Raw genomic sequence first — 26822 nt, 5'->3', positions numbered from 1 at the left:
TTATAATTCCTCTGACACCCATTCTGTAAGGCATTGGGAGGTCAAAGGTGTGTGCTTTTCTGCGCTTTGTAAAAGAAGGAGCTGACACTGCCCCCTCACGCTACCAATAGAGCTGGAATTCCTGAAGAACAAGGTTGGTCTTGGGAAGCAGAGGTGGAGTTTGTACCTGCGGTTTGCAGGGACCCTGCCACCCACCTGCTCCTTAGAAGGGACCTGTCTGAATCTACCCAGAGCTCAGCAAGCAGAGCTCACTTCCAATGAGAAGAGACGTCCAAAGCCTCGCTCTCCTGTTATAAACACGCCATGTAAAATATTTATCATGTCAGTATGTTTTAATAAGCACTCATTATTTACTGGGCAATACTACAGTTACGTTTGCTTGCAGATTGTGTTGTTTATGACTGGAGGTCACGGGAAGTCACGCAGCAGAGCCGGGGTGGCAGGAGGACAGACGGAAGCCGGGGTATCCTCGGGCAGGTCATGGACAGCCAGGGAAACAAGGATAATAACGGTCCCTTCATTGAATTAACTATGGGGGTAAAATAACATTTAGGAACTTGATGTACGCAAATATGAAACCACCTAAAAAACAAATTATTCTGGAAACGCCTTATTCTAGCAAATAGTCGTGGGTACGGTCAGCACGAGAGGGCTGTCATTTCTGGGTCCGAGATGCACCAGCCACGCAATTCCAAAGCACCTGGCGTGGTGTGAGAGTGACCCGCACTTTTGCTCTATTATTTCTAGCAAACCTGCCCCCTGTGTGTCGACCACCATCCTGAACAGCATATTCCCGACCGATTCTGTCTTCGCCCCTAGAAAAATTAAATTCTGCAAATTTGAAAAGAAAGGGATTTAGTATTCGCTGAATGCCCACTTTGTAGAATTCGCACAAGTGTTTCCCCTTTTCACAGACGTTGCCCTGAATACCCAGAGGGGTCAGCAGAGTCTGGGGCCGCCTGGGTTGGGATCCGTCCGCCACCCGCGTCCCTGCTCCCCCTCGCTGCCTCCCGTGGGTACGAAATCACCCAACAATCCAGTTCTGCAGGACTCTCCTGGGGATTCCTCAGGAGTCTCCCAGGAGGCGTTCCTTTTCCAAGAAGGTGAAGGGTGTGGTTTCTTTTCGGGCACACGCCCAGGAAACTGAGTCCTGGTGAAACATGTCAGGCTGCCGTTTCCAGGGCGCGAGACATTTTCCCAGAACAGGTATGAATGGGCGGCAAAGCACAGACTCTGGCTGGACGGCCCCACCCGGGTTCCAGTCTTCTGACTCACGGGCCACCGGTGGGTGTGAGTCCAGGGAGGGGAGTCCCTGCACCTTCCTCTGTCACCTTCCAGGGAAGCGTCTCCCAGGCTGGAAGTTGCTTTGTGGGAAAAACCTGAGCTCAGAGAGACCCGCTGAGACCTCAGTTGTCCTGCAGTCCTGAGGGTTTGGCGTGTTCCCTGAATAAAGATCTGGATTTTGGTCTGGCTTCTAGTACACGTTTGAGCCTTAGGGAACTCCATTCCAGAGTGGGGTCAATCATTCTTGCCCCCAGGATTTTGGGAGAATAAAATGAGTCAATATTTGACATGTAGAGGTGGCCAGTGCAATAACATGACCAAGAACCAGGAACATCTGGAAATGAACTATCCTTGCAGCCTGCAGAAAAACAAGGTTGATTTTTGCTGCTGTTGTCTGTTTCTCTGATGTTATTTAGATTTAGCTTCCTTTGTCTTAAAGTATCCACCATCCAGAATCCTCCTAACCTCGCCCCCACACCCTTTCAGTAATCTCTATTAGGGTCTGACCAACATGAGCTTAGTAAATCTTAGATCACTTTATAAAGACACGTTGAACTTAGAAGTGACTCCTCAAATTTGCCCATCAGGGACAGAAAGGAAGACCCTTCACTGGTGTCTTCAAGGTTTTTTATAACCAGGAAGAATACTTTCTACACCCAACGCTGAGACCACGTGCTTCTCTTTTTCTCGGTTTTTGAAATTCACCCAGGTGTGTAGTGGATGCTGCATGGTGGCGATTGTCATAGCTGTGGCGTTTATGGTCACAGTAGCGTCTGGCATGCTCACACAGGTGTGGGAGAAGAACAGCAAAAGGTGAGGAGCCTGTTGTCCTATCCAGAAATACAAAACCTTGCAGCTTGGTGCCTCTCCAGGGTGAGGAGGAAAACAACATCTCAAGCCATCCTTTGTGCAGCTTCCAGGCTAAATTATCGTCCTGGAGCTGGATTCGATGACTGTCCTCGGTGCCATCCTAAGCACAGGCGCGGAGAAGTGCCTAGACAGGGTTCTTGGCCACTGAAAGCTAAAAATCTGTCTCTCAGACAAGGAGGTTTAGCAGCAGTATCCAAACCTTAACGTAGGAAGAACGACTTAGAACACGACTCTTTCTTCTGTTTATATTCATTACCCGAAGGCAAATTTTTGCTTTTCTTAACCACAGTACATTGCAGTGAGCATGAGAAAGTCTTGCTTAAGATTAACTTCCGGGTGTGGTAAGAAACTTGAACACAGTCATAAAATGCAAACCCCCATTCATTTATCGAAGACCATGAATGGTCTATGATCAAGGCAAAAACCTGCCCGCTGGGCAAAGGACTCCCTGCCTGGCCTGAGGGCCACACAGCAGGACAGACCCGCACAGGCCCTGCTTTCCCAGCAGCCGTGGGAGCTGAGCTTGGGCTGCTCACAGAATACGAGATAAAGGCTCTTTGATTTGGTGGCGGGAAGGGAAATAACGTGTGAAAATTGAAGAATAACAATGGAGACCCAAGTCCAGGTAGATGGGGTGGGGGCGATGCTGCTGTGATCCGTTCCTCACTCATACACGATTGGCCCGAGGTTTCCACAGTTGCAGAAGCTGAGATGAAGGCAATTCGGTAGGAAGCAGATGGGACTCTGAGCCAGAAATCCCGAGTTCTCATCTCAGCTCTGACGCTAATGTCATGGTCTTAGTACGTAAGATTAAATGACATTCATATTTCAGATGCGTGGAAAATAACAGCAGAGAACAAAAGGTCTCAGTGCCGAGATGGGTCCAAGTGCTGAAAGGGGCCTGTTGAGTCGGGTCTCTTTATGAGTCTGAGCTCCACAGGAGTCGGATGCAGTATCGGAACAGCCTCAGTCCTTACCTGCAGGACAGGAGCACTCAGGATTGAACTGGAAATGCAGACAGGACACTCCCACCACGGGGCCCCGAGCTCTTGCCAAGGGGTGAATTCTTCTCCATCCTCTGCAGACAAAGGCATCTGAGCTCCTGGGGTCTCAGGCCTCCGGGCTGTCCTGCACGTGACTATCAGGCCCAGAATCTCATCTGTTGTCCTCACAACAAACCCGGGAGGAGACATCCCAATGCCCACTCTAGAAAGAGGGGGGTTGAAACTGCCATTGTTGACGTGACTTCACAGGTTCCCCCGGTTAGGAATTTCTGGAGCTGGCATCTGAATCCCGATCTGTTGGATTCCAAAGCACATCCACCTTCTTCCTGAAGGCCTGTCCAAGGCACTCACCCCGCAGGGTGGGAGACCCGCTCTGCCAGAGATGCCCCTGCAGGTGTGGAAACAGACGGAGCAGAGGCCACCACGGGTGGGGACCCCGGGGCTGGGAGTGGGCTCAGAAAGAGGTCGGGATGCAAAATGGAAACATCACCAAGGTGGTAGCCGGCCTGTTCATTGTGCAGATGCAAACATTGTTGGTGGCCTGTGCACTGCAGAAATTATTTCCATATTTGTCTTGTAGCTGGTTTATGTGCGGGGGAAGGTGATGGAGCCTCTGTGAGGCCGCTCTGTTTCCCTGAGGCTGATTTACATTCCGAGTTCTCCCTCTCGACCACAGCGGCCCTGACCTTCACAATGACAGCACAGAGTGTACGCAAAGCACCCTGTACCCGGGAGTTACGCAAATAAGGGCTGATCTGATCATTTCAAAACGTGGTGGCCGCCACAAAATTGAGCCACTGCTTAGTGATGCCATTATCTTAGCTCGGTGCAGCCCCGGCCCCTTTCTCAGGAGAGAACTAACTCCCAGCGGTGGGCTGGTCATAAAAACTGTGACTGATCTCGGAGCAAAGATGCGAAGGTCTTCAGGACTTGCCGATGCAGCAGAGAAAACTGCAGCAGCCGTGACCAGAAGCGGGTGGATGTTTCCACGGTCAAGTGCAGCAATGCTCATTTCTGTCTGTCCTTGTTTAGGGGACTTTCTGGGAGTGGGGGAGCAGGGGTGGCAAAGCGCAGACACACTCTAGGGACAGTTGAGGGCTCAAGCCGTGCGGAGCGAGTGCGCGGTGCCCACGTGCCACTTCGGACCTGCTCAAAGTGCCCCCAGTTCTGGGTCCTCTGGGCCTGCGGAGCAATTCCAGGAAGGTGCCTTTAAAAATTATTTTTCCTGTTTACAAGGAAGAAATGACAATAATATTCATATTATTCACTGGGCTGTGACATACGGCACTCCTCCCCGCCCCCCCGAGTGCCGAGTTGTAGGCTGAGCTCCTTTCCTATGTCGTTTCCGACTCTCACAAACCCCCAGCGCTTTTGCTGTCATCGACCCCGACGTCACAAACGAGAGAACGCAGAGGCTGAGGGAGCGGAAAGTGGCCGCAGCATGGTGTTTGACCACCATTCTTCCTACCAGACAAAGGTGTGTTTCGGTGCATTCGCTGCAGAGCTGCACACCGGGCTGAGGAATTCGGGAGGACGCAGATTTCCACCTTGGATAAGCGGAGCACTCGGCCCAAGTGTGCGTGGCGGGCGGCGTCGGGAGCCCGGGCCTTCAGGCTCCAGTGCGTTTAATTTGTTGCTGAGATCTCCCGGAAGGATATTTCCCTGTGGCTGACCACAGAGACTGGATGGAATGGAGGAGGTGCTGAGGGGTGAGGGTTTGTGGACTGGAGACAGAAACAGCCTCCTCTACGTTAGCCGCCGGGGCGAAAGCGGAGGGAGGTCACGTTTCCTCAGGGCCTCGTAGTTATCAGGAACTGGATCAGGTGTGGCCACAGGTGTTCGACCTCCTCCTCCCAGTGACCCACCAAGGAGAAGCAGATTCTGGGAGCTTCCGCGAGCGGCTCACAGGTACACAGGTGCCCCAGGAAGGGACTTGAACTCCATTCTTCCATCTGAAACCCTCGGTGCAATTGCGTTACCTTTAACCAGAAAAAGACGACATGCGCTTTGCAATGTCCTGCATAAAACAAGTACATGATGAGCGGCGACAGCTTAATCATCCTGTTGACCTTGGAGGAAAAGACGGCCATTCGGGTTTAATGCAGTCGAAGAAACATCAAGTGGCTTGCAAGGAAAAGGCAGCTCTCTGTGCAAAAGGAGGTTTGGGATTTGTAGACATTTTCACCAGTCATCTGGGAGGACCCCATGTATCCCTTGTGGGCAAAAGAATCATATCCGGAATTAGGAAAAGTTTTGCATTTGGTGTAGAAGTGATGTGTCAGAACATTTGATTGTTTAAATTTTAATGACAAACACAGAACCTGTTTTAGTAAGATTTCACTTTCATTTCCCTGAGTAGCTCTGTTCACAGGCGTGTGGCCCTTCCCGGAGAACTGAGGGCATCTGTTGGTTTCGGGGGGCGTCCTTTCAATTAATACAAAGTCGAAACAGAGAGCTCACACAGGGGACGCTGCCCAGACGGTGCTTGCCGACGTTGTCTTGTCCCAAACCAGGTTGGCAGGTTTGTGGATTTCCCTGGTCATTTTCCTCTGACCTCCAACCACTTCCTCTTCTCCCAACCTTTCCATGTCAGGTGAAAGGGGAGAAGGAAGAGAATGAAACACAGAATGGGTGATTGGTCTTCACCCCTCTAAGGCAAAAAACTGATCAGAAGAAGGCTGATATTTTGGATCACATGGATTCTCGGGTTTATATAGAGACCTTCGTTAGAATTAACGTCTTTGCACTGTTGGAGAAAAGAGTGGAATGGTGATGAAAGAAAGCAGATTCCGTTGTTCATTCACTCACGCATTTGCTGAAGAAGCATTTCTAGGTGCTGAGTCAGAGATGCTGGATTCTACACAGTACTCAGAGATATTGGATCCTGTGCGGAGTCGGAGATGCTGGATCCTGTGCGGAGTCGGAGATGCTGGATCCTGTGCGGAGTCGGAGATGCTAGATCCTGTGCAGAGTCAGAGATGTTGGATCCCGTGCGGAGTCGGAGATGCAGGATCCTGTGCGATACTCAGAGAGACTGCCTGTGTTTGGTGTGGCCTGGAAGCGGGCAGAGGTGGAAGAGGTCAGTCCACATGAGCAAAGGCTTGAGGACAAGACAACCCTCCCGACGTGGGCTCTTGCTCCGCTGGGAGCCGACATGCAGGAGAAGACAGAGCAGCTCCCTGGCACCTGGCGGGCACTCACGGCCTGACGAGCAGTTGAGCAAATGGAACGTGCACTCGGCTCTGGGGCCGCCATCACGGATCACGGACCTGCACGGAGACCAGGTGGGGTCTGTGAGCCCACAGCCAGAAGACGACAGAATACAGAGGTGGTTCTGCCACGTATTTTATAAAGCAGCACCTGCCACTTCTGCAGCATTTGAGAAATTAATAAAATGGCCAAACACAGTATGTTGTGGTCGTGGAAAGAGATGGGTAGGGTTTTATCTCCAGCTCTGGCCTGACGGACGGTGGGGATGAATTGGCTGTGTACTCAGGGTCGCCCGCCCTGGGTGCCCGTCAGACAAGAGTCCACTCCGGTCACCTGCCACTCAGAGGTGTGGTCCGCACCAGGCGGAACCACGGCGCTTGCTGGTTGAAAGAAAACTGCCAGCAAGACTATTCTACAGACCAACAAATGACAACACCAAAGCAACAACAACAGCCAAACCCTCCTCACATACACGGTGTTTGACTTCCCCTAAAGATAAGGGACGCGTTGGCTGCATGTTTGTGGGAGTTATGCTTGGAGGGAGAAAGGTGGCAAAAATAATAAACAAGCAAGTAAGCAAAAATCAATTTATTCAAATGGAACAAAATAAAGAAAATAAATCAAGTACATCTGAATGTAAGCTTGAGAATTTTAATTGGACAGAACCTACGCCAAATTACATTGGCTTCCAGTGCACAGACCGACACTGTGTGACGTAGGAGGTATTTCATGCACATGATTCATTTGGTGGAAGGAACGCGATAAATAATGCAATAATTCCAGAGGACCACGAGGAGACATCTGTTCAGTGGTCGCTTAAGAAGGGCCCACCTCATTTAGCGGGATTGGACCAATCTCAGGGTTTACAGCTCTGCCTGAAAAATTCAGGAACAATCACGACTTCTGGGTCCTTTGTCCTTTGTCCAAACCACAGTGAATTCAATTCACTGCATTTGCTGGTCAATCCACTGCTGCTATTGGGTCAGTGTGTTCAAGGCTTTTGACAGGAAAGCGTTTTTCTGAAAGACTTGCAGAACTTCCTTCCTGTAAGATTACAGTAGCACGGCAAGCATTGCAAGAGGAAACTACTTTATAGATCATAAAAATACAGCATACTTTTCCCTGATAGGATGGGTCTATGATATGCTTAGACTTCACTGAGTCGACTAGAAAATTATGTTGTAAAAACTACACAGGAGTGAATTTTTTCTAATGCTCATTTTAAGAAAAAAAAATCCAATTTTCTATTTTTCAGTACATTCCATGGGAAGAACAAGAATTATTTTCCTGATTAAGAGATAAATACCCACCACCCCATGATAGTAAAGATCAGCTATTGATGATCCGTCACATTTCAGGCTATGTGCCAGGTCCCCTACATACCTTGTCTCTCGTTCTACGAAAGTTCTATAGGGTTTCCCGCTACTCTAATTTTAGAGATGAGAAAAACATAGCTCAGAGGGTTTAAGGAACAATCCCAAGGCCAGGAGTTTGGAAATTCTTTATTGGTAGGTTCCATGTGGGAAGGCACATCGCTTGCCCATAACATGATGGGGGAAATGTCCACTCTTGGCAAATATACCTCTTAGAAATCCCCTTAAAAACAGTAACTCCTAGATTGTGCTACTGTTAAAAGTTTCCAAGGAAACTCACAGTTGGAAGAAAGAGGTGTCTGGGCAGCAGCCTCCCCTCTGTCTCGTACGTTGTCTGACTCCCAGGTGTCATCCCTGCCGGTCAGGAAAACACGCACATCCTTAAAAGGCAACATTCCGGATTGGCAGGGGCTGGGTCATGTCTGATTAATGGTGAACCAGAAGCCGAGAGCATTCCTTGCTTTCTGAAACCCCGTAAACCTTTCTAGTAAGGTGGCGGATGTGACCGGCCTCGTTCTCACAGCCCCCGCCCCCCCTTGCTGTATTTGACCCTGGAGGGGGCAGCTGCATTGCATGTTGGGGGACCATCTGCCGACACTGCTGCTCCGCACAGCAAAGCTCTGTCCACCCTTCTTAGCCCACCTCCTCTCACATGGAAGGGGCTTTGCTGGGAGCAACTTCAGAAATGCTAGACTTCCTAGTGGCTGCTTGCCCTACAGATCCTCAAGTAGCTCCTGCCCCTGTCTTACTGCAGGGCATGAGGACATTTAAATGCATGCTATTTAAATGTGCATCCTCAGAGCTCTTTGTTTTAAATCTGTAGCTCACACTAATGTTCTTTTTATTTACCTTAACTAAATGATTTATATATCTGAATTTTGCCCAAAGGCAATTTACTGAATGAAGGAGTTAGATTTTTTTAAAATTAACAACCATACACGCACACATATGTCTCATGGCGAGCCGGCTTGTTCTAGCTTGAGCTTATGAATAAACAACCTATTTTGGGGAGGATGGTAAATTCTACAAGGGAAGATGGGGATGATGGGAAAGGGTTTTTCAAATTCCCATCCGAAAGGGAGGATTCTGAGCCCTGCGTCTCACCTGCCCACTCTCCAGTCTCCTCACTGACACAATCAGAGGAATGAATGACACCTGGGCAGCCTGGCCCCAGCGTGAGCTGATACTGTCAGTGAGTGTCACTAACCAGCTTGCACATCTGGAAGCGAATGTTGCACAACCCCATGAAATGTGGTAATGTGAAACTTAAGAAATCAAGGGAACAGAGCTGTGCTTAGTTGGTACAAGCAAGTCACCAAGAAATGTGCTTTGTCATCAACAAAGGACAAATCTTAGGAAAATGGTATGTCACACAATATACAGTTTCCCATTCTCTACCTATCTGAGCTTTTAAAGAAAGTTAATTGTTCACAGCAGATTTGAATGGGGGCTCTTAACTGCAGGAACAATTGTAGAGGTCACGTGCCTGTAATATTTGCACTGATTATGTAAAGGAAAGGAAGCGCAAGGCTTAGCGACTGGCGTTTGCAGGGACTCAGGCTGGCGACGGGCATTGTGGTTAAAACTGTCCTTTGTGAAGATCTTCAACGACAGCCCAGCCCGGCGTGGCTTCTATCAGAACATGTGGGACCCACATTTGTTCTCCTTTGTGTCTTTTCATTCACAGACGTTTAGAGCATCCTCATTAAAATTACTTGGAGGGAAACAGAAAGATCTTGTTATAAAATAAATCTAGTTAAATACACTTTGTTGTATTGCCTCATTTGTGTGATGCATGGACCTAATTTTCCTCTCTTTGTATCTTAACTATGTACATTAGGTGATTCCTGCCAATTAATGCAGGCGGCCGCGTCTCCAATTGCTTTCTCTGTCTTCTTAAACATTAAAAATAAATACTTGCCATCTGTCTCATATCTTGAAAGCAATTCAGAATGGTTACTTTTGTGTTTCTCAGGATTACAGCACAGTTTACAGCGTTCGTGCTTCTGAACTGTTGAGAAAGCTCCGTCTCGGTTTCACACAGGTAACGTCATTTTAAGGTGAATCCTACGGATCCAACAGCAGCCTCTTAGGAGAGGTGGGGCAAGGCAGAAAGCAGTGGAGGGTGGTGATTAAAAACATGATCTTTGTTATCTAAGAGACCTGGATGGGATACTGAGTGTGCTTCTCCCCAGCTGAGTGACCTCAGGAAGGTGGCATCGCCATTGGGAGCCTCAGTTTTCCTCACCTGTGAAATGGGTATAACACCTGTTGTACATAGCACTACTATGGGAAACACATACACATTTCATTGCCTACCCAATTCCTGATTAAGGCATAAGAAGTAGATGGTAGCTATTATCATTTTCACCATCATATTTTGCTATGGACATAATTCAGGTTGCCAAAGATGGTTGTTTAAAAATAGCTCATGGTGGCTAACACGGATACCTAAGAAAGTAGCTTTGTATGGAAACTGTGTTCTTTCTCTATAGCAACTAAAATATAAAAGTAAGACATTTTCTCCAATTGCCTCCATTGTCCTTCAAGCCCATAGGTCAACTTGGATACAGGACAGGATTGGTGAAGGGGAGAACTTGAGAGAATTTGGGTCCATGTATGGCCACAATAGCACTGTCTAAAGTTTTTTTTAAATAAAATAATAGTACACTATAAAGCAGCAAATGCCTGAATAATTTAACTATAATTAGAAGGGCAAAGGCCAATTTGAGAATGTTCTGTTTTGGAGTTTGAGAGCAACTTTCTCCAGCAGGATTTCCCCCGGCAGCACAAGGGGAAGCTTTCTAGATCTGAGCCGAGAGCTCTAAAGATGGTGGGTGTGTAGTCTGACGTCCACCCTGTACGCACGGACCACAGAATTGTAGTGCTGTAGAACATGCCAGCTACACGCGACCTGGCCCAGACACTTTTAGCAATAAGCAAACTGAGGCTCAGCAAATTGTCCAAAAGCACACGGTTCATTAGAGCTCGAACGTTTCCTTTCTTCTAGCTAGGTTTCAAAAAATTGGTGAAGCAGACTGAAATTTTTTCACACTTCTATAAATATCTGAGGTTTGCAGCCGATTCCACTGCGCGGAGTGGTTCTCCCGACAGCCTTATTTGAACATAACTTAGCTGTTCGGCATAGACTCTGCGTGACAGAGTGGTCAAGTCCTAACAGTAGCCGAGAATGATTCCCAAGACTTTATTTAGACTGTACAGCCAGGGCGATCCAGCCATGAGTCATCCCGACATGTGCTTCGGAATATCACACACCCATGAATCCTGGCAAGGGGGCCACCTGCTCCTCCCACTGCACCCCGCCAAAACTCTCCCAGTGGCTGATATTTTTACCCCGGTTATAGAAAGAAAATTACTTAAAATTCCTAATCTGGGCACACGTCTAAGCATTCCCTCTGCAGTTATAAAATTAAAAGCAATCTGCATAAATTCCGTGCATTTAGCAAAATGAAGATTCCCCTGTGAAGGGGAGCAGAGAGCACTGAGGCCGCCTAAAATGGAGAACATCCTGTCACACGGAGCAGGATGTTGAGAAGCCCGTTTCCATGGAAACACAGATTTTTTTTTTACCCTATCACTACTGATTGGCTTAGTGTGATCTGAAAAGGGACTCCCAGACGGATCAATTCACACTGATCCAGCCAGGCAGGTAAGGCAGGCTGACACCTAAAGCTACTCACTAGCTGTTCTAAGAGACACAACGCGGCCTATTTTATTTTCAAACAACCTCTACATTTAATGCATCCTATTGGTCTTCAAAAAAAAAAAGGCATAAATTCATCGGCTGTGATGTAATCTTCTACCTTCCGTCCCCCTGGGCTGTGCGAGCCACAGAGGCTGGGGTGGAGGAAGAGTGGGCTGGGGAAGGCCGTGGGAACTGCTGTCTGGCCTGGAGTCCCCGCCCTGCCATCTCCACCCTCAAAGACACACCTCCGCCAGGTGCGCACGGCCAGGTGGGGTGGGGGTGGCAGGCCTGGCTCTCAGTGCTGAGCTGGAACGGGCGTGTGGGGTGCGGGGCGTGGAAGGAAGCCCGGCAAGCGTGTCCCTGGGCAGATGCCTCCGCAGTGCATTCCCTGGCTGGAGTGGCAGGAAGACAAAACACAGCACGTGTTTCCCTCCTGAGCCCCAAAGCCCAGCGGTTGTTTTTGTGTCTCTGCAGAAGGGAACTCAATGCATTTCAGGGACAGCGACGTCAGAGAGGACGGCATTCAGTCCGCTGTGGGAAGTCGGGGGGAAGGGGCCGGGGCAGGCAAAGGGCTCTCGGGGCTGCCAGTGGACACTCCCCAGGAGGAAGCTGGGGTGACTAATCCAACAGGAATTTCTTCAATCACCCCCCACCAAAAAACAACCCGACTCAAGATGCTGATAAGAATTCTTTTATGTTATTCCAATAAAAAATACATTCATACAGAAATATAACAATCTTGCAAAAAACAATTTCAAATAAAATCTTGTAAAACAAAATTTTACAAAAATCTTACAAAGATTCTTTAGATAACAGGGTGCTTCCAAAAAAAAGAAAGAAAGGAAGAAAGAAAGAAAAAGAAAGAAATTTCACTAATAGAAATTTTTTTTTTTTTTAAATTTCAAGCAAAAAGTTTCTGCTTGATTGAGGCTCAGTCATCACCTGAACAGAATGTACTTCTCTGTGTACTCGCGCGTTGTGAAAATCGCAGGCGGCCTCACCCAGCCAGAGAGCTCTGAGGGTGTTTCGTAAGTGAGGCAAGCCAGTGCAAGTTTTTTTTTTTTTTGTCTTTTGTTTACCTTCTTGCTTAATGGAATTGTTATGGCTAAGCACACGGCAGGGCCAAAAAAGGAGTTTTCCAAAACGCAGCAAATCAAGTGCCTGGATTCTGAATTGCCAAAAGAAAAGTGCATTTTCCCCCTAAGCAAAATGAAATGAGTTTTTTAGGTAAATGTATTCATCAGCCCAGATTTAAAAAAAAAAAAAGAAAAACAAAAAACAAAAAAAACAGTTATGTGAGCTTTCATCACTGCTCATTTCCAGGAAGATCAAACAAAATACCAACCCGGCAGACTCACATGTGTATATATATATGCATATATATATATATATAAAGAAAGATCCGCACCCACACGGCAGCAGCTGCGAAGGATCAGCTGTCCGTGCTGTGGTATGCCAATTTGGGGAAATTACTCCTTGGAAAAACTGGAAGAATCTACATGCTGGAAAAAATAGCTTCATCTGCATAAAAAGTGTTCTAAAAAAGACTCCCTGTGATTAGCTTACTCTTAGGTTAGATCTTCTAATAAGGCTGAAATTCAAATCAAAACCTTAGTGTGTCCGAGTCCAGCTGGGCTTCCAGGATTCTGTTCCGGCCACTTCCCAGTGGCCACAGGTCTATTCCACAGCTGCCAAAAATGCGGGGCAAACCTGGCAGTGTGGAATGGCCGAGAAAGTCTTCAGCAAATCGCTAAACTAAAGATAAAGCCTCTATAAAAGTTAGATTATAGTTTTCATCTTCACCTCCTTTATGGCCATTTTGAAATATTTCTTCACAGGCTGTGGAATTTTCTAGCTAAACATTCTAGTTTCTCCTTAAAAAAAATATTTATATATTATCTATATATATATAATATATATATACACACATACACATACTATACACACAAATATACACACACAAGAATTCCGCCCACTTTTTAAAAAAAAAGTAGTATACTTTCTGTATTACCAACAGATAACTAGATAGATATGTGAAACTTGTGCCTTTTAAGCAAATACATTAACATTGGGTTTGTTTTTTCTTATACTTCTGTATCTTTAATATGTGTGAAACTATTACATATTAAATACAGCCGGTGTGTGATCTATACAATTGTTGTGCAAGGTCTACATGACAGTCTCAAGGTGGCAGAATTGGTCAGATTTTTCCATGATCATGTGTTTTCCATTGTAACACTGACAGTCAAGTTGTCTAAAATATCGAACAAATACTGACATGTTTATAAGGGAGTTTTCAACTGTTTGTGAAGGAGGACCTTAAGGAGATTTTTTTTTTTTGACTGTATTATACACTGATACAGTACAATGCCAGGTGACAAAAGAGCCTTAATAAAGCATGCATCACCCACACCCCTGTGTGAGACCCCGAGTCAGGGGTCACTTGCGTAAGGCACCATTATGAAGATGAACAGTGCATTAACAGCTAGAAAACCAGAAATTAGTCCTCAAGGCATAAATAAGAGAAACATAGCTGCATGAGAAAACAGTTTCTAAGCATTAGTGGTTGTATCCACCCAACCGAGAAAAATTTTAGGTTCTTCATCTAATGTAACATCAGACCGGCAAATTCCCTGCCCCGGCTTTGGGCACTCAGAGCACGTGTCTCGTTTCTTCAAAGGGCGTCACAAAATTCTCCAAAAAGTTAATTCAAATTCAGAATCATTTAAAAAATAACCCTATGCTGCACAATGCCTTTCTGGAAGGGGAGTGTTTACAAAATCGAAGGGGAAAACGTCGCGTGTTGCCAGGCCTGGGTGGCTCGGGGCAGCGCGTCGGACAAACGGTATCGCGGCTGCCCGTTACCTGGAATCAGAGTTGCAGTCCTGACTCGAAAATGGAAAAGCACGTAGTTCCCCAGACCATGCAAGACTTCTTGTATTATAAGGAAAAGTTATCATTGTGTTATATTTGTAAATACACAGCTTATACAATGGGTTACAAATGAGCTCTGTTGTAGCAAGTAAAACAAGCTACTTGACACATTGCACGTTTAGTAGCTGCACCAGACAACCAAAGGCTCCTCTCACACAGAAAAGGGGGCGGCACCCGCCCCCCAAACCATACCACTCGCCACGCTGGGGTCCTGAGTTCCCACTCCCCCACCCTGCAAGTTTTTCCTCCTTTTTTTTTTTGTTTTTTTTGTTTTTTTTTTGTTTGTTGGTTTTTGTTTTTTCTAAGGTGCAGACACCCCCCCAGGAAATGATTGGTGGTCACCTCATCTCATGGTATACTCCTCACACACAAAACATTCAAACTACTTTTTTTTCTGTCCCCTGCAGTCTTGCTACCACAAGGGCAAAAAAGTCTGCCTCATCATACAGTCAGTAATAGATCCTCAACATTCAGCCAACCCAACCACGGACATTCTCAGGGCGCATGCTCACGGCAAAGGCTTCGGAGCCACTCGAAGGTCAGGGACCAGTGGCGAGTCCAGGGTCACCCACACACCACGCACCACGGGTGCCACGCCGCTTCTCACATGACGTGTTCAGCCCTCAAAAGACCTTCCAAGGAGAGGCCCTGGAGGCAGCTGGGTAGGGTGCAAAATGGCATGCTTTGGCTGGAACACGCATCCCTCCTTCCACGGCCGTCTCGCAGCCTGGAAGCCTTTTAGCCCACAGGATTCACCTCTCTGTCCCCTCAGAGGTGCCTCTTCATGTGCAGGGCCAGGTGGTCAGACCTGGAGAAACACCTGCAGGGCAAATCAGAAGCAAACGTTAGGTCGCCACCGCGTGCTTGTGTTCCAGACCAGCTCCCTCTGCCCTGCACTGCCAACCTCACTCCTCTGGAGGGTGGGGGCGGGACTCCCCTCCCAGCCCTGGCCCACATCTTCAGGGACAGGAAATCCCGACATACAGGGCTCTACATGAAGATGGCTCCCATCTGCAGCCCCTGAGTTCTTCAGAGAACTTGAACTGACCTCATTTCTAATTCTTCAAATATGCAAATGGTTAAAAGGCCAATCTTCAAAAGGCATCCATAAAATGACTCTATTCTTATGCACACCTGGTACAGGTCTTCCTAAACACGGACAGTTAACATATCCGAGACTTTCTAGAAACAAACGTCAGCACACGGCAGGAAACCGCCGGCCCTCCTTCACACGTGCCTGCTCTCCCTGCCCAGCAGTTCCCACGGCCCTGCACCTGCTGCCGTGTGGCCCTCATGGACGTACCTGTCACAGTGGGAGCATTTAAAAGGCTTGGCACCGGTGTGCTTTCGGAAGTGTCTGGTTAACTCATCACTTCTTGCAAAACGCCACTCACACCCTTCCCATGAGCATCTGTAAGGCTTTTCTCCTGGGAAGAGAGCACATGACACGCGGGCCGTGACTTCACTGAGACGCGGGGTGGGGGGAGGGGAGATCTGACGACACGCGCGGTGGCAGTCTGCCAGGACAGGGTCCCAGCGGCCTCCAGAACGCATAATGTGCTTCAGTTAGGGACAGTGTCTGCCAAGCTGAAGGGGACAAGCACGAGCTCCCTCCTGACCCAGCCTCGGGCCTCTAACTGCCGTCTGAGGGACCCAGGTTGGGCAAAGCTCATGCCACCGTAATCAGAGTCAAGGCACAACGATGACAATTACTCAGACTGGCAAAATACTTTTGAGATGAGGCGTCAGCCCGCCGAACCCACAGCCCTGTCCAGGGCAGAGGTTTATTGCTTTCTCCATGGAAACTGTTTCTCTCCAGCACTGTTTTGTTCCTTACTCGCTTCCCTGTGGAATGAGCCTTAGCAGTTTCCTCTGGGACCCTCCACATTTCTACAAAACTGAAGTCATGAGTTTCTGGGAAACCCCACTTCGATGCCCTCTAATCACTCTCTAAATGGCAATTGAATTGCCAAACTGCCCTCCTTCTTAGGTCAAATGATAAATCTGGGTGCAATAAACGTGCTACTGAGAACACAGAGTTGCCAAGCCACTCCTGGAGTGTGTGTTGGGACAGGCAGGGGCCTGGTTTTCAGGCCACCTGGTCCCAGTCCCAGCCCTGTCACCAAGCCCACTGGGGACCCTTAGCAATTTGCTCTTGGATGGGTAACAGAAGTCTGCACCACCTTGGCTTCTACGATCCTTTCCAGCTCTGAATTTTCTGCGATTCTCCCCCAGTTATCCCAGAGGCTGTCATCTAAGTTAGCACATTTCATTAAGAAGCTCTTGTGGGTTTAAGTGGTATCAGAAGACAAAGGCTGCAGAACACACAGAGAAACTCCCAGCAAACGCCCCTGACCAACCCTGCTGCCCGCAGAGCAGGGGGGTCCTGCTCAGGCCGCACACCTTCCTCATTGTCCCAGCACGCGCCCGCCACGTGCCCAGCGGCCCTCCGGCAACCCAACATGACCCGGTGCACGGACGCCGCAGTGGACGCAGCGGACTGGGCGTCCACGGAAAATGTGATCTGGCCTTGTTGGTTTAATCTGAACGTGTTAGCCATTCATCCAGCTCAATGTCCAGTCTTTAGGATTCTATTCTGAACTCCAAAAAGCCCCATTCCTAGGTGAAAATGGTCTGAGGAAGTGAGGACTTGTCTGCCCTGACCGCATCCTGTGGAGCTGGCAGCTCCTTCCCAGGGCTGGCACAGGGTGGTGGTGCCACGAGCCGGGGCCGCCGGGGACCCTGCGGGACTGACCTGTATGCGTGCGCTGATGCGCTTTCAAGTGGGAGCTTTTGGTGTAAACTTTTCTGCAGCCGTTGAAGTGGCACCTGTGCACCCTCCTCCTGCCATCAGGGGAGGCGTCGCCGCTCCCCTTGTCGCCCGGCTTCCCCGAAGTCCCACTGCGCACCTTCCCCGGTGAGGGCAGCTCCCCGGGCACGCAGCCCCACAGTTGAGAAGGCTCCCTGCTCAGTTCTGGAGAAGACGGAGGCGTGGAGGTAACCGAGGAGCTCAGATTTCCCGAATTGACTAAAACCTCGCCAATGGGGTCAGAGGCAAACTTGGCAGGGGGTGAAAGCTCCTCGGAGCTGTCAGAGGATTCGCTGCTCACATCTGAGTTCAGGCTGTTGGTCTCTAAGTTGTAACTAAAGCTCGGGCTGATCAGAGCATCCTCCGGAGGACTAGAAGAAATCTTCAGTTCAGAGTCCTCCTTTTTCTCCCGAGCCAGAATGATTTTGGTCCACAGATCTTCCTGGCTGTCAAATTTGATTTCTGAGGCTGAAACATAGCAGGGCTCGCTCTGGAGGTAGCGTTCCAACTCCAGGCAGGTCTGTGCAAAAGGAACCAGAAGAAGGCACGTGACTGTTAGGACTACCGAAAAATAGAAAGAAAAGCACATTTTTCTAAAACCATGCAGGGATGAAGGACAGAGAAACTGTTGCAGTGTCACTATAAGGGGCAAAACCTTCTACCATTAATAATCTGTGTCCTTATGGAAGTTAGAGGAAATCTGTTTCTAGGAATGAGTAAGAATTCAGCAGAAAAACCAGAGGGTGAAACCTCTCGTGGCTTCCCCAGTGTTGCACCAATGGCCACAATGAGTGATGATCACTAAGCCAGTTTTTTTTTGTTGTTGTTATAGTTACCAGTGTTGATGTTTCTAATGGGTTTTCCCGTAACCACAGAAGAGAACCAGCCTCACAAACATACCCCCCAACAGGTGGAACCAGGTTATCTGACATTCCCAGGAACGGTGTGCAAACCATCCACACCCCACAAACCCCCACACAGCAGGACAGAAGGATTCACGGCACACGGATGTTCTGACAGAACCTCTGGGTCCACAGCTGACGACACAGGGCCACACTCAAGGGAGCAGGCAGCAGCTGACTGTCCGCATTCGGGGACATTGGTGGAACTGCAGGGAAACCACCCGTTTCCTGTGTCGCTGAGACCCAGTGTGTTTTCAGAGAATGCCATTCCTGAGTGCAGGGCCGTGCATGCCACAGAACTTTAATTACTTCTACAGTGGTCAGAGAAAAACAAGGAACGTCAACAACAGAGTGGAGAAATAATTCCAGAACGGCCATCTGCTCTGGTGAGGGAGGCAAGGGGAAATTACTCCACGGCCCTGCTGGGAGTCCCACAAGGAACAAGAACTTTATCTACTGGCCAAGAGCACAACTGGATGAGTCATCACTCCTATTTCTTTCACGCAATGCCAAAGGAGACTTCCTTTTGAAATTCTGACCAGCAGCCAAGGAAGGACCCGGTTCAAATAGACATGCAGTGTGTGGCGTGGACAGGGCACCCCCCGCAGCCCCGCAACCAACCTTTCAAGAAGCTACAACTGCCGAGATCAGCATCCCCTCTCCCCACCATCTCAAACTTCCTAGCCACTGGAAAAGAAAAATGGTAGGAAACGTTTTAGGATTAAATTATGTCTGCCCCGATTTTCACTAGGATCAGCTGCCTGCATGTCCATATAAGGCTGTCTATACTACTGGCGATTCTACAGATGTACACGTCTACACCAAACTGCTCTTTGGAGCAATGATTCTCAGGGCACGTACCGGCCTGAGCACGGCCCGCGGAGGGGAGGGCTGCTTACCAAGAGCAGTGTGCCTTCCACCGTAACGCATGCACGCCCTCCCCGCCCCAGACTCCCCGCACGGCACGCAGAGGGGGAGCAATCGCTGTTTTCTCTTTCCCCCTAAAATTAGAGAGCTGAGTTACAGTGCACACTGAAGCGTTCGGAAGAGAGGCAGCCATGTATTTCACTGATGTTCCAGAGGAACAGCAAAGCACATTTATTGAGACCTTGTTAAACTTTGATAATCCGGCTAATTTAAGATCTCCATTATGCTAATGGGCACCAGGGACCAGAAGGAAGCTCTCAGAGAGTTTAAAAGCCTTGCAAGGCGACCAGGAGCCAAGCCTGGCCTGTTGCCCAAATCCCAAATGCCCGAAGGAAACTACTTAGATCAATTTCAATCACGTCCCAGGGAGCAGCTTCTTTGAGGGGAAAAAACAGGGGGAGGGGGAGCAAGGCAGGAGAGGATTGTGTACAATTAAGCGGGCGTGTGAAGGCTGCGACACTTCGCATTTCATCCTCCTCAAGAGCTTTCTAGGCTTAGAGACCCACACAATATATTTGATCTGGTAATTCACTTTGTGACAAAAAGCAAACACCACAGCAGGGCAGAGAGACAACACCAAACCCTCCTTCTGTCTTTTTTGAAGACAATGGGACAAGTGTCAAGTCTCTCTCCCCTCCGGTAATCCTACCAATGAGAATGAGAAAAATTTAAGTTGCTGAAATGTCCAATGCCAAAAATTCCAGTCCCACTAAAAAAAAAAATGCCGGAAACCGAGGTCCTTCTTCCCAAACTGAGACTTGAAGCAATTAGGACGGACTCATTGTCATATGACTGACAAGTCACTGGTGTGCAAACAGTTTTGTTTTGTTTTCTTTCCCCTGGCCAACCAGAAAAACAGATAAGGAAGGCGGAAAAAAAAAAAAAAAAAGGGCAGGTCTAGGAGAAATGAGAAGCATTGCAAAACGGGAAAGACATTGGCAATAACAACACTGCAGATTTGAAAAACTGTATATTTAAGCAGCCAGAAGCAAAACAAAAACAGAATCTTTAAAAAAAAGAAAAAAAAAGAAAAAGAAAAAAGAAAGTGCCCTGGCAGTGGCAGCAAGTGCGTCCCTGCGACAGGACCGGGCTGTGCAGTGTGGCTCGGGCCGAGCAGTGTGGACCGGGCCATGCAGTGTAGACCCGGCCGCGCAGTGTGGGCCCGGCCGTGCAGTGTGCACCCGGCACAGCCGCGCAGTGTAGACCCGGCCGCGCAGTGTGGACCGGGCCGTGCAGCGTGGACCCGGGACAGCCGCGCAGCGTGACCCGGCCCGCAGCGTGGACGGCCGCGTACCTGTTGCCAGTACTCCTCCAGCGACGGCAGCGCCGAGAAGTAGCCGGTCTCGTGCACGATCTGGAGCTCCTGGAAGATGCTGCACATCGGGAGCACGTCCATGGCGGGCGCCCGAGCGCCGAGCCTCTCGCACGCTGGCCGCGGTCCCGCCGCCCGCGCCCGCCCGCAGCTCAGCGCCGGCTCGGCCAACGGCGCGGAGACTGCGAGCGCCGGCGCCGCAAAACTTCCCTATTCAAAGCTCCGCCGCCGGCGCCCCCGCCCCGCCCGCGCGCCCGCCCCCGCCACGTGACCCGCCGCGCGCCCGCCCCCCGCGCGGCCCAATCCGGCCGCGCCCGGCTCTGGGGCCGCGCGCCGATGACGTCAGGTGCGGCCAATCGCGGGCGGCGACACAGCGCGGCCCCGCCTGGCGTGACCGAGCCTCTCCATCACGAGCCTCGCCATTGGCTCGATTCGAACTCTGCCCGCGCCGATTGGAGGGCGGCCTCACAGGCTATTTTTAGCAGGGTATATAAGGCGCGGGCGGCGGCGCGCCGGAGGAGTCGGCGCTGGGAGGTGCGCGGCCGAGCGCTGCGTCCGCTTGCGGCCGGGGCCGGGGGAGCCGGGCCGGGGAGCCGGCGCCGGGAGAGCCGGGCCGGCTTGTCCCGGTCGCCAAGGCCGGGCCTCGGTGCCAGCGTTGTCCCGGCGGGCGGCCTCCCGGTCCCGGTGCCCGGGCCGCCCCGTCCCCGCGGTCCCCTCTGTCCACCTGCACCCCCAGGGCCCCCGCATCGTCCTGCGTCCTGGGGTTCCCCTCTGGTCCTCCAGCCCCGGGTGCCCCTCTGTCCCCTCCGTCTCGGGGTTCCGTCTGTGTCCCCTGCATCCCCAGGACCGCGCCGCCCCCCCAACCCCTGGATTACTGGGGTGCCCCTCTGTCCCCTTCCACGCCACTCTGTCCCCTGGGCCACCGAGTGGGGGCGGGGGAGCACGCAGACTGTCTAATTGGGAGAAATCTGTTTATCTTGCAGAGGGCAGTCTCAAAGAACCCTCTCCAAGGTTAACAACTAGGTTTTCCCATGAATGTGTAAACAATTTAAATGAGGTGGAAGCTGACATTCAGTGTGGTTTTTTTTTCATATAAATTATCTTCTAAAAGACACCATAATACTCGTTTTCAAATGAAATGCCAAGAACACAAAGAACAAGCATTTTTACATTCAAGATGGAAAACTGAATTGTAGTTACTATCATAGTTTTTATTTCAAAATAGAGTTTAATGGACATGCTTTTCTAAAAAGTTTTAAAAGAATGGGCTATGTAAAACAAATTTCAGAGGGTTTTGTGTGTTCAGTTTTAGAAGACTAGAGCTGACTAGTATAGCTTATCATCTTTCTATTTTGTGTGAACTGTGAGGATGGTCCAGAATGAATTGACAACAGGTATTGTTGACCTATGTTTATCATATTTATCTCGTGACCCATGGGGACGTGCACCTTGAGTCTGAATGGAATGGCTTTGCTTTGAACCATACGCAGGGTCAGCCCAATGCCCAGTGACTGGCCACTAATAGTATTGGAGTAATAGGTGAACTGAGGATATGGTTTTCTCAGTAATTAGCCTCGAGCTGTGACCTTGGCATCAGAATTACCAAAGGAAGCAAAAGTCTGAGGCAGGTCTGCAACTGCAGACCAGGCACCGGGAACACACCTGGAACGTTAGGTGAAGGGAGAGCAAGGTGCCTGGTCAGGAAGCCGGGATGGCTCTGGTAACGGCGTGCTGTGCGTGGCATGTGGGTGTCACTGCGCGGTGTCCCAGCTGACCTTCGGGACAATAATTATTAATCCTTTTAATATTTAAGTCTATATTCCTATAGAATGTGAATTCATCCACACTTCTCACGTGAGCTGCGTGGTAGAAGAGTGCATGGCTTACTTTTACAAAAGTGAATCGAATCTGACATCGTGCAGACACAACACCATCAAAAATGTAGTTTTCAGAAAAAATAAAAAGATTTGAAAGCAGGATACAGATAGAAACTGAATTTCGAATACAATAAATTCTATGACTTCCTGCTGCACCCATTGGCCATTCAACACGTATTATTCACACCCTGTGACTGGCCAGATACTGGCACAGGGAGAGCTGCAGGGCGGGCAAAAGTCCCTGGGTGTGGGAGGGCAGGAGACTGCAGATGCCTTAAAACGGAGTCATTTCTGCTACTCACCATGGAACTGTTTCGTGAGAAAATATCATTTCTTCATACATGGAAAAGAGTATGTGTGGGTCTGAACAACACCAGTTGCCCCTGGTTTTTAACAAGAGCAGCGGAGCCACCCAGAGGAGGGAACTATGGCCTGGTGTAAAAAGGTGGACTTTAAACCCTGGTTATCTCTGCTCCGTGTGTGGCCCTGGTCATGTTATTTAAACAGGAGATTAAAATGTCTATTAGAATTAGTCTGGTATAATTAGAAGAGACAACGTACTAAAATCCCAGGCGAGTGGCAAATAGTAGTCATTCAATAAAATGAAGGCAGTTGCACTTACCATGTATTCATTTCTAAGTTTGCTCTCGATACTTATTTTATAATCCCCCACCCCCTTTTATTTTAAACAGTAAATGAACACAGATGTAAACTAAAATCGGCCTCTAAGTGCACAAAGCGAATCAGAGGCAAGGTTGCTGCTTGGGTCTCTGCCCCCCCCCCACCTTCAGAGGATCAGGACCCCTTGTGTGTGATGCCTCGCTCCTCGCTACCCTCCCGGGGGGTCAGTCCTCAGCCTCCCTTGCACCCGCACCCCACCACCCCACCGCCACGGTCTTTCCTTCGCTCCTCATACTTCCAGGCTACACTCGTTTATCTCAGACCAGGAAGCTCTCTTTGCTCGTTTTAGGGGAAAAAAAATAATAATCTATTGTCTAAAATAAAGTTTGCAATTGAAACCTAACTTTTCGTGTAAAGGTTATTTGGATGATATATTGTTTTTAGGTACTTTTGATCTGTCTATTTTAGATAATTCAACAGGGACTCTTAAGAGAAGTCTTGTAAATCTGTTCTGAGGATAATGCCAATAATGCTCCCTAATTATATTGATGGAGAATGTTCCAACTCTTGGGCAAGAAGCCAGGTTTGTTGTGTTGTTTTGTTTTTGGTGTTGTTATCAATATATTGTCTATTCTGGAGCAAACTAATATTTCATTTCATCTCTTTCTTTTGGTGGTTGTATGAACTATAATTGTTAAGAAAGTACTTTCGAATATTTTCGGGACAGGCGCTATGTAGGTGTAAAATGTTCATGTTTATTTACTGTCTCATTTGCAGATAGTTCTATTTAAATAGTGTGCATTGTCTTTTCTCTCTGTAGCTTTTTTGAGGAGGTTTATGTTTTTTTAATTGAAAGAAATGGGTTATTACACGACATGTAAGATATAGATTCACTCTTTAAAATAACTGTTAGTGCTGAGAACAGCTAATGAAGGAAAGTGCCTGACTGATAGTTTTCAGTAGACGTTGAACTTTACTCATTAACAGGTGGAACATGCTAACTGCAGGGATGGTGTTGTCCGCGGCAGGCGTGAGGGAGAGTTTCTGTCTATCTGAGACCTTTGTTTAGCAGCCGTCTTTGGAAAATGTGGTCGTCAGGTGAGACGGCTGTGCCTCTCCCCAAAATAGTGGCTCTTGAAGAAGCTCTGAGTGGGTCTTGCGTCTGTGGCTAAGAAGTCCATTCTCTGCATGTCACTCTGTGTGTTCCACATATTTTAAACAAAAATCTCAGCAGCCTTTTTTTTTTTTTTTGCAGAAATTGTCATACTGATTCTAAAATATCCAGGAGATGCTAAAGAGAGCATATAGCTAAAACCATCTTGAAAACAAGAGGCTTTATGATATGGGTTTTAAGACATAAAGCAAAACTAATCATGGCTGTGTGACATCGGTGTAAATATATACAAATAAATCAATGTGGCAGAGGAAGGAGCTCAGAAACGCTTTCCTGCTTACACAGATGTTTGATTTTCAAAATGGTGCCAGAGCAATCCCGGTGTGGTCTACTGAGCTCTTGGATCTGTGGTTTGTCATCTTTCATTAAATCTTGGGAAATCCATAGTCACCATCTCTTCCAATATTTCTCCTGTCCCATCCTCCTCCTCTTCTCCTTCTGGAACTCCAGTGACATGTGTGTTAGACAATTTGATGTTGTCCCACAGATCTCAGATGCTCCGTTTCATCCTTTCATTCCTTTCCCTGTGCGTGTTTCAGTTGGATAATTTCTGTTGACTATCTTCAAACTCACCGGTTCTCCCCTGGGGGAGTCCTGTCTGCTGATGGCATCATTGAAGGGATTCCATCGAGGGGACAGTGTTTTTATTTCTTGCATTTCCATTTTATTCTTTCTCATAATTTCTTTCTGTTGCACTTCTCTCTCTTTTCCTTGTCCATTTTTCCACTATATCTTTTTTATCTGATAATCATAGTTATTTTGAGGTGCTATTTGATAGTCTCAATATCTTGATTATCCTCAATTGTTTTGCCTTACTTTTTGGATACCTCTTAATTTCTGTTTAAACATGACATCATGTTGAACAGAATAGTAGAGATTTGTGTAAGTAGAATTTCCTCCTGAAAATGGGCACAGCCCTCCTTCTTTCTAGCTGCCATTATAGGGTAGAGACCAGCACTTTCCTTCCAGAAAAGCCATAGAAGCAAATATCTTAGGCTTTGAGGGCCGCAGAGTCTCTCACGCAACTTCCCACTCTGCCCTCGCAGCCGTAAAGCAGCCACCGACGGGAAGGAAATGAATGACCGTGGTTGGTGCCAATAAAACCTTATTTGCAAAAGCAAGTCACAAGCTGAATGTGTCCAGCCAAGTGTAATTTGCCATTCCTGGCCTAGGGTCGAGTGCACCTGGTCAGTCATTGAGCTGAGTTTGGACTTTGTCGTTGCTGTAGTTGTTTTTCATGCACGGCAGACTTTAGCACCTTAGCAGCGGGCTGCTCTTTCTCTGTGTTTACTGTGGAGCCCAGAGTGCCTGGGATTGTGCCCCCAGTGTCCCTGTTCCGTGCACACACGTTGGCAACCCCTACACACCTGTGGTGGCTGGAGGCATGTTCTCAGCTCTGCTATCGGTTGGCCTGGCACCTTTGGGCTTTAGAGCTCCGGCCATCCCAGTGTCCCTGCCTCCTCCCCCCTGCAAGGCAAACTTCCTGTCTCTGTCGGGGAGGGGGCGGCAGGAGAGGGGTTCCCTGCCCCTCCCCTGGCAAGAAAAGAATCCAGCCTCCTAGCAGGCAGGACGCACTGGGAGGCTTTCTCTTCCTTGGAGAGAAGGGTCTGGGGACGGCCTCAGCCCCCATCCAGCTGCACAGAGCGGGCTTGCGAGTGACAACGGCTCCCACTGAGTCTACACCGCCTGCCCACGCCACCCCCCCCCCCCCCCCCCCCCCCCCGGCGCAGCGCACGGCAGCATTGGCCGTTTGCTCCTGTGGCAGCCGCTCCTCCTCCACCAGAGGAGACACCATCGTGGGACCATTCCGCTCAGGGCATCTCGGCCCCTTCACGCTTCCGCGGGCACAGGTCCCTTGGCCCTCCCGCCTAAGCAGGCCAAGGGACACCGGGACTTTGTGAATTAGCTGACTTTTTCTTGTCACCAGGGTGGGAACACATTCTCTTGGGGCTTTTTTCATACAGCAGAAGCGGAGCTGCAGAGGGATCCGATAGCAGAAGGAAAGTCTTCAACAAGTGACGCTGGAGCACCTGGGTACAGGAGACACAAGAAAGCAAGACGCTGCGTCCTGCCTCACACCATGCACAAGGGCAGTTAGGGACACGACGGAGCAAGTGAAAACGCTGGGCCGTACAGCTCTCAGATGAGAATAAAAGAGCAGATCATGACTCGGCCACAGACAGAGGTTTCGAGGACGGGAAACAGAAAGCAGTGCCGTTCACACAGATCCGACCTATTAACTAGACACCATCGAAATTTAAAACTGCACCAAAAGGAAACACTAATGAAACCAATACAGGCATCACAGACTGGGAGGAAATACTCTCAAAACATACGTCTAGGTATTGAACAAGTCTCCAGGACATAAAAATCATGTATGCATGTCAATAATAAAATATATTTTAAAAATTAAAAATAAGCAAAATATTGGAACAGACACTTCAGAAAAAAGATAACGCAAATGGCTAACAGGCACTTAAAGCTGTTGTCAGGGCAACGGGAAATAAAATCCACTGGGATGGCTAAAATTAAGAAGTTTGACAGTACCAAGAGTTGGTGAGCAATTAGAACTTTGCTACGATCACTTTGGGAAAAGACTGGCAGTTTTTAATAAACCTTAAACACACCCTTAACCTCTGACTGAGCTCTCCCATCTTCCAGGCATTTAACCAAGAGAATTGAAAGAACACGTCCACAGAGAGATTTGCACAAGGTCGTTCATAGCAGTTTGTCCGTCATAGTCAAAACGTGGAACCTGTCCAGAAGTCCATCCGCAGAAGCTGTGGTGTCATCGTGCGATGCCACCTGCTCACCTGCAG

General features: G+C 48.7%; 1 protein-coding gene across 1 annotated transcript; it reads right to left on the bottom strand.

The window, feature by feature from the left end:
* Positions 1-12122: 12122 nt before the first annotated feature.
* KLF6 (Kruppel like factor 6) lies at positions 12123-20493 on the bottom strand. Its single transcript, XM_045529630.1, has 4 exons — positions 20314-20493; positions 17137-17710; positions 15685-15808; positions 12123-15201 (listed from the first exon to the last, which is right to left on the bottom strand). The coding sequence occupies exons 1-4, from the start codon at positions 20413-20415 to the stop codon at positions 15150-15152; spliced, it is 852 nt and encodes a 283-aa protein (XP_045385586.1). The 5' UTR covers positions 20416-20493; the 3' UTR covers positions 12123-15149.
* Between the last annotated feature and the right edge of the window lie 6329 nt (positions 20494-26822).

The sequence above is a fragment of the Lemur catta genome, chromosome 18, assembly GCF_020740605.2.
Source record: "Lemur catta isolate mLemCat1 chromosome 18, mLemCat1.pri, whole genome shotgun sequence".
NCBI classification, from domain to species: domain Eukaryota; kingdom Metazoa; phylum Chordata; class Mammalia; order Primates; family Lemuridae; genus Lemur; species Lemur catta.
Note: the sequence above shows the minus strand (reverse complement) of the source record. Positions and strands in the feature narration are given on the sequence as shown.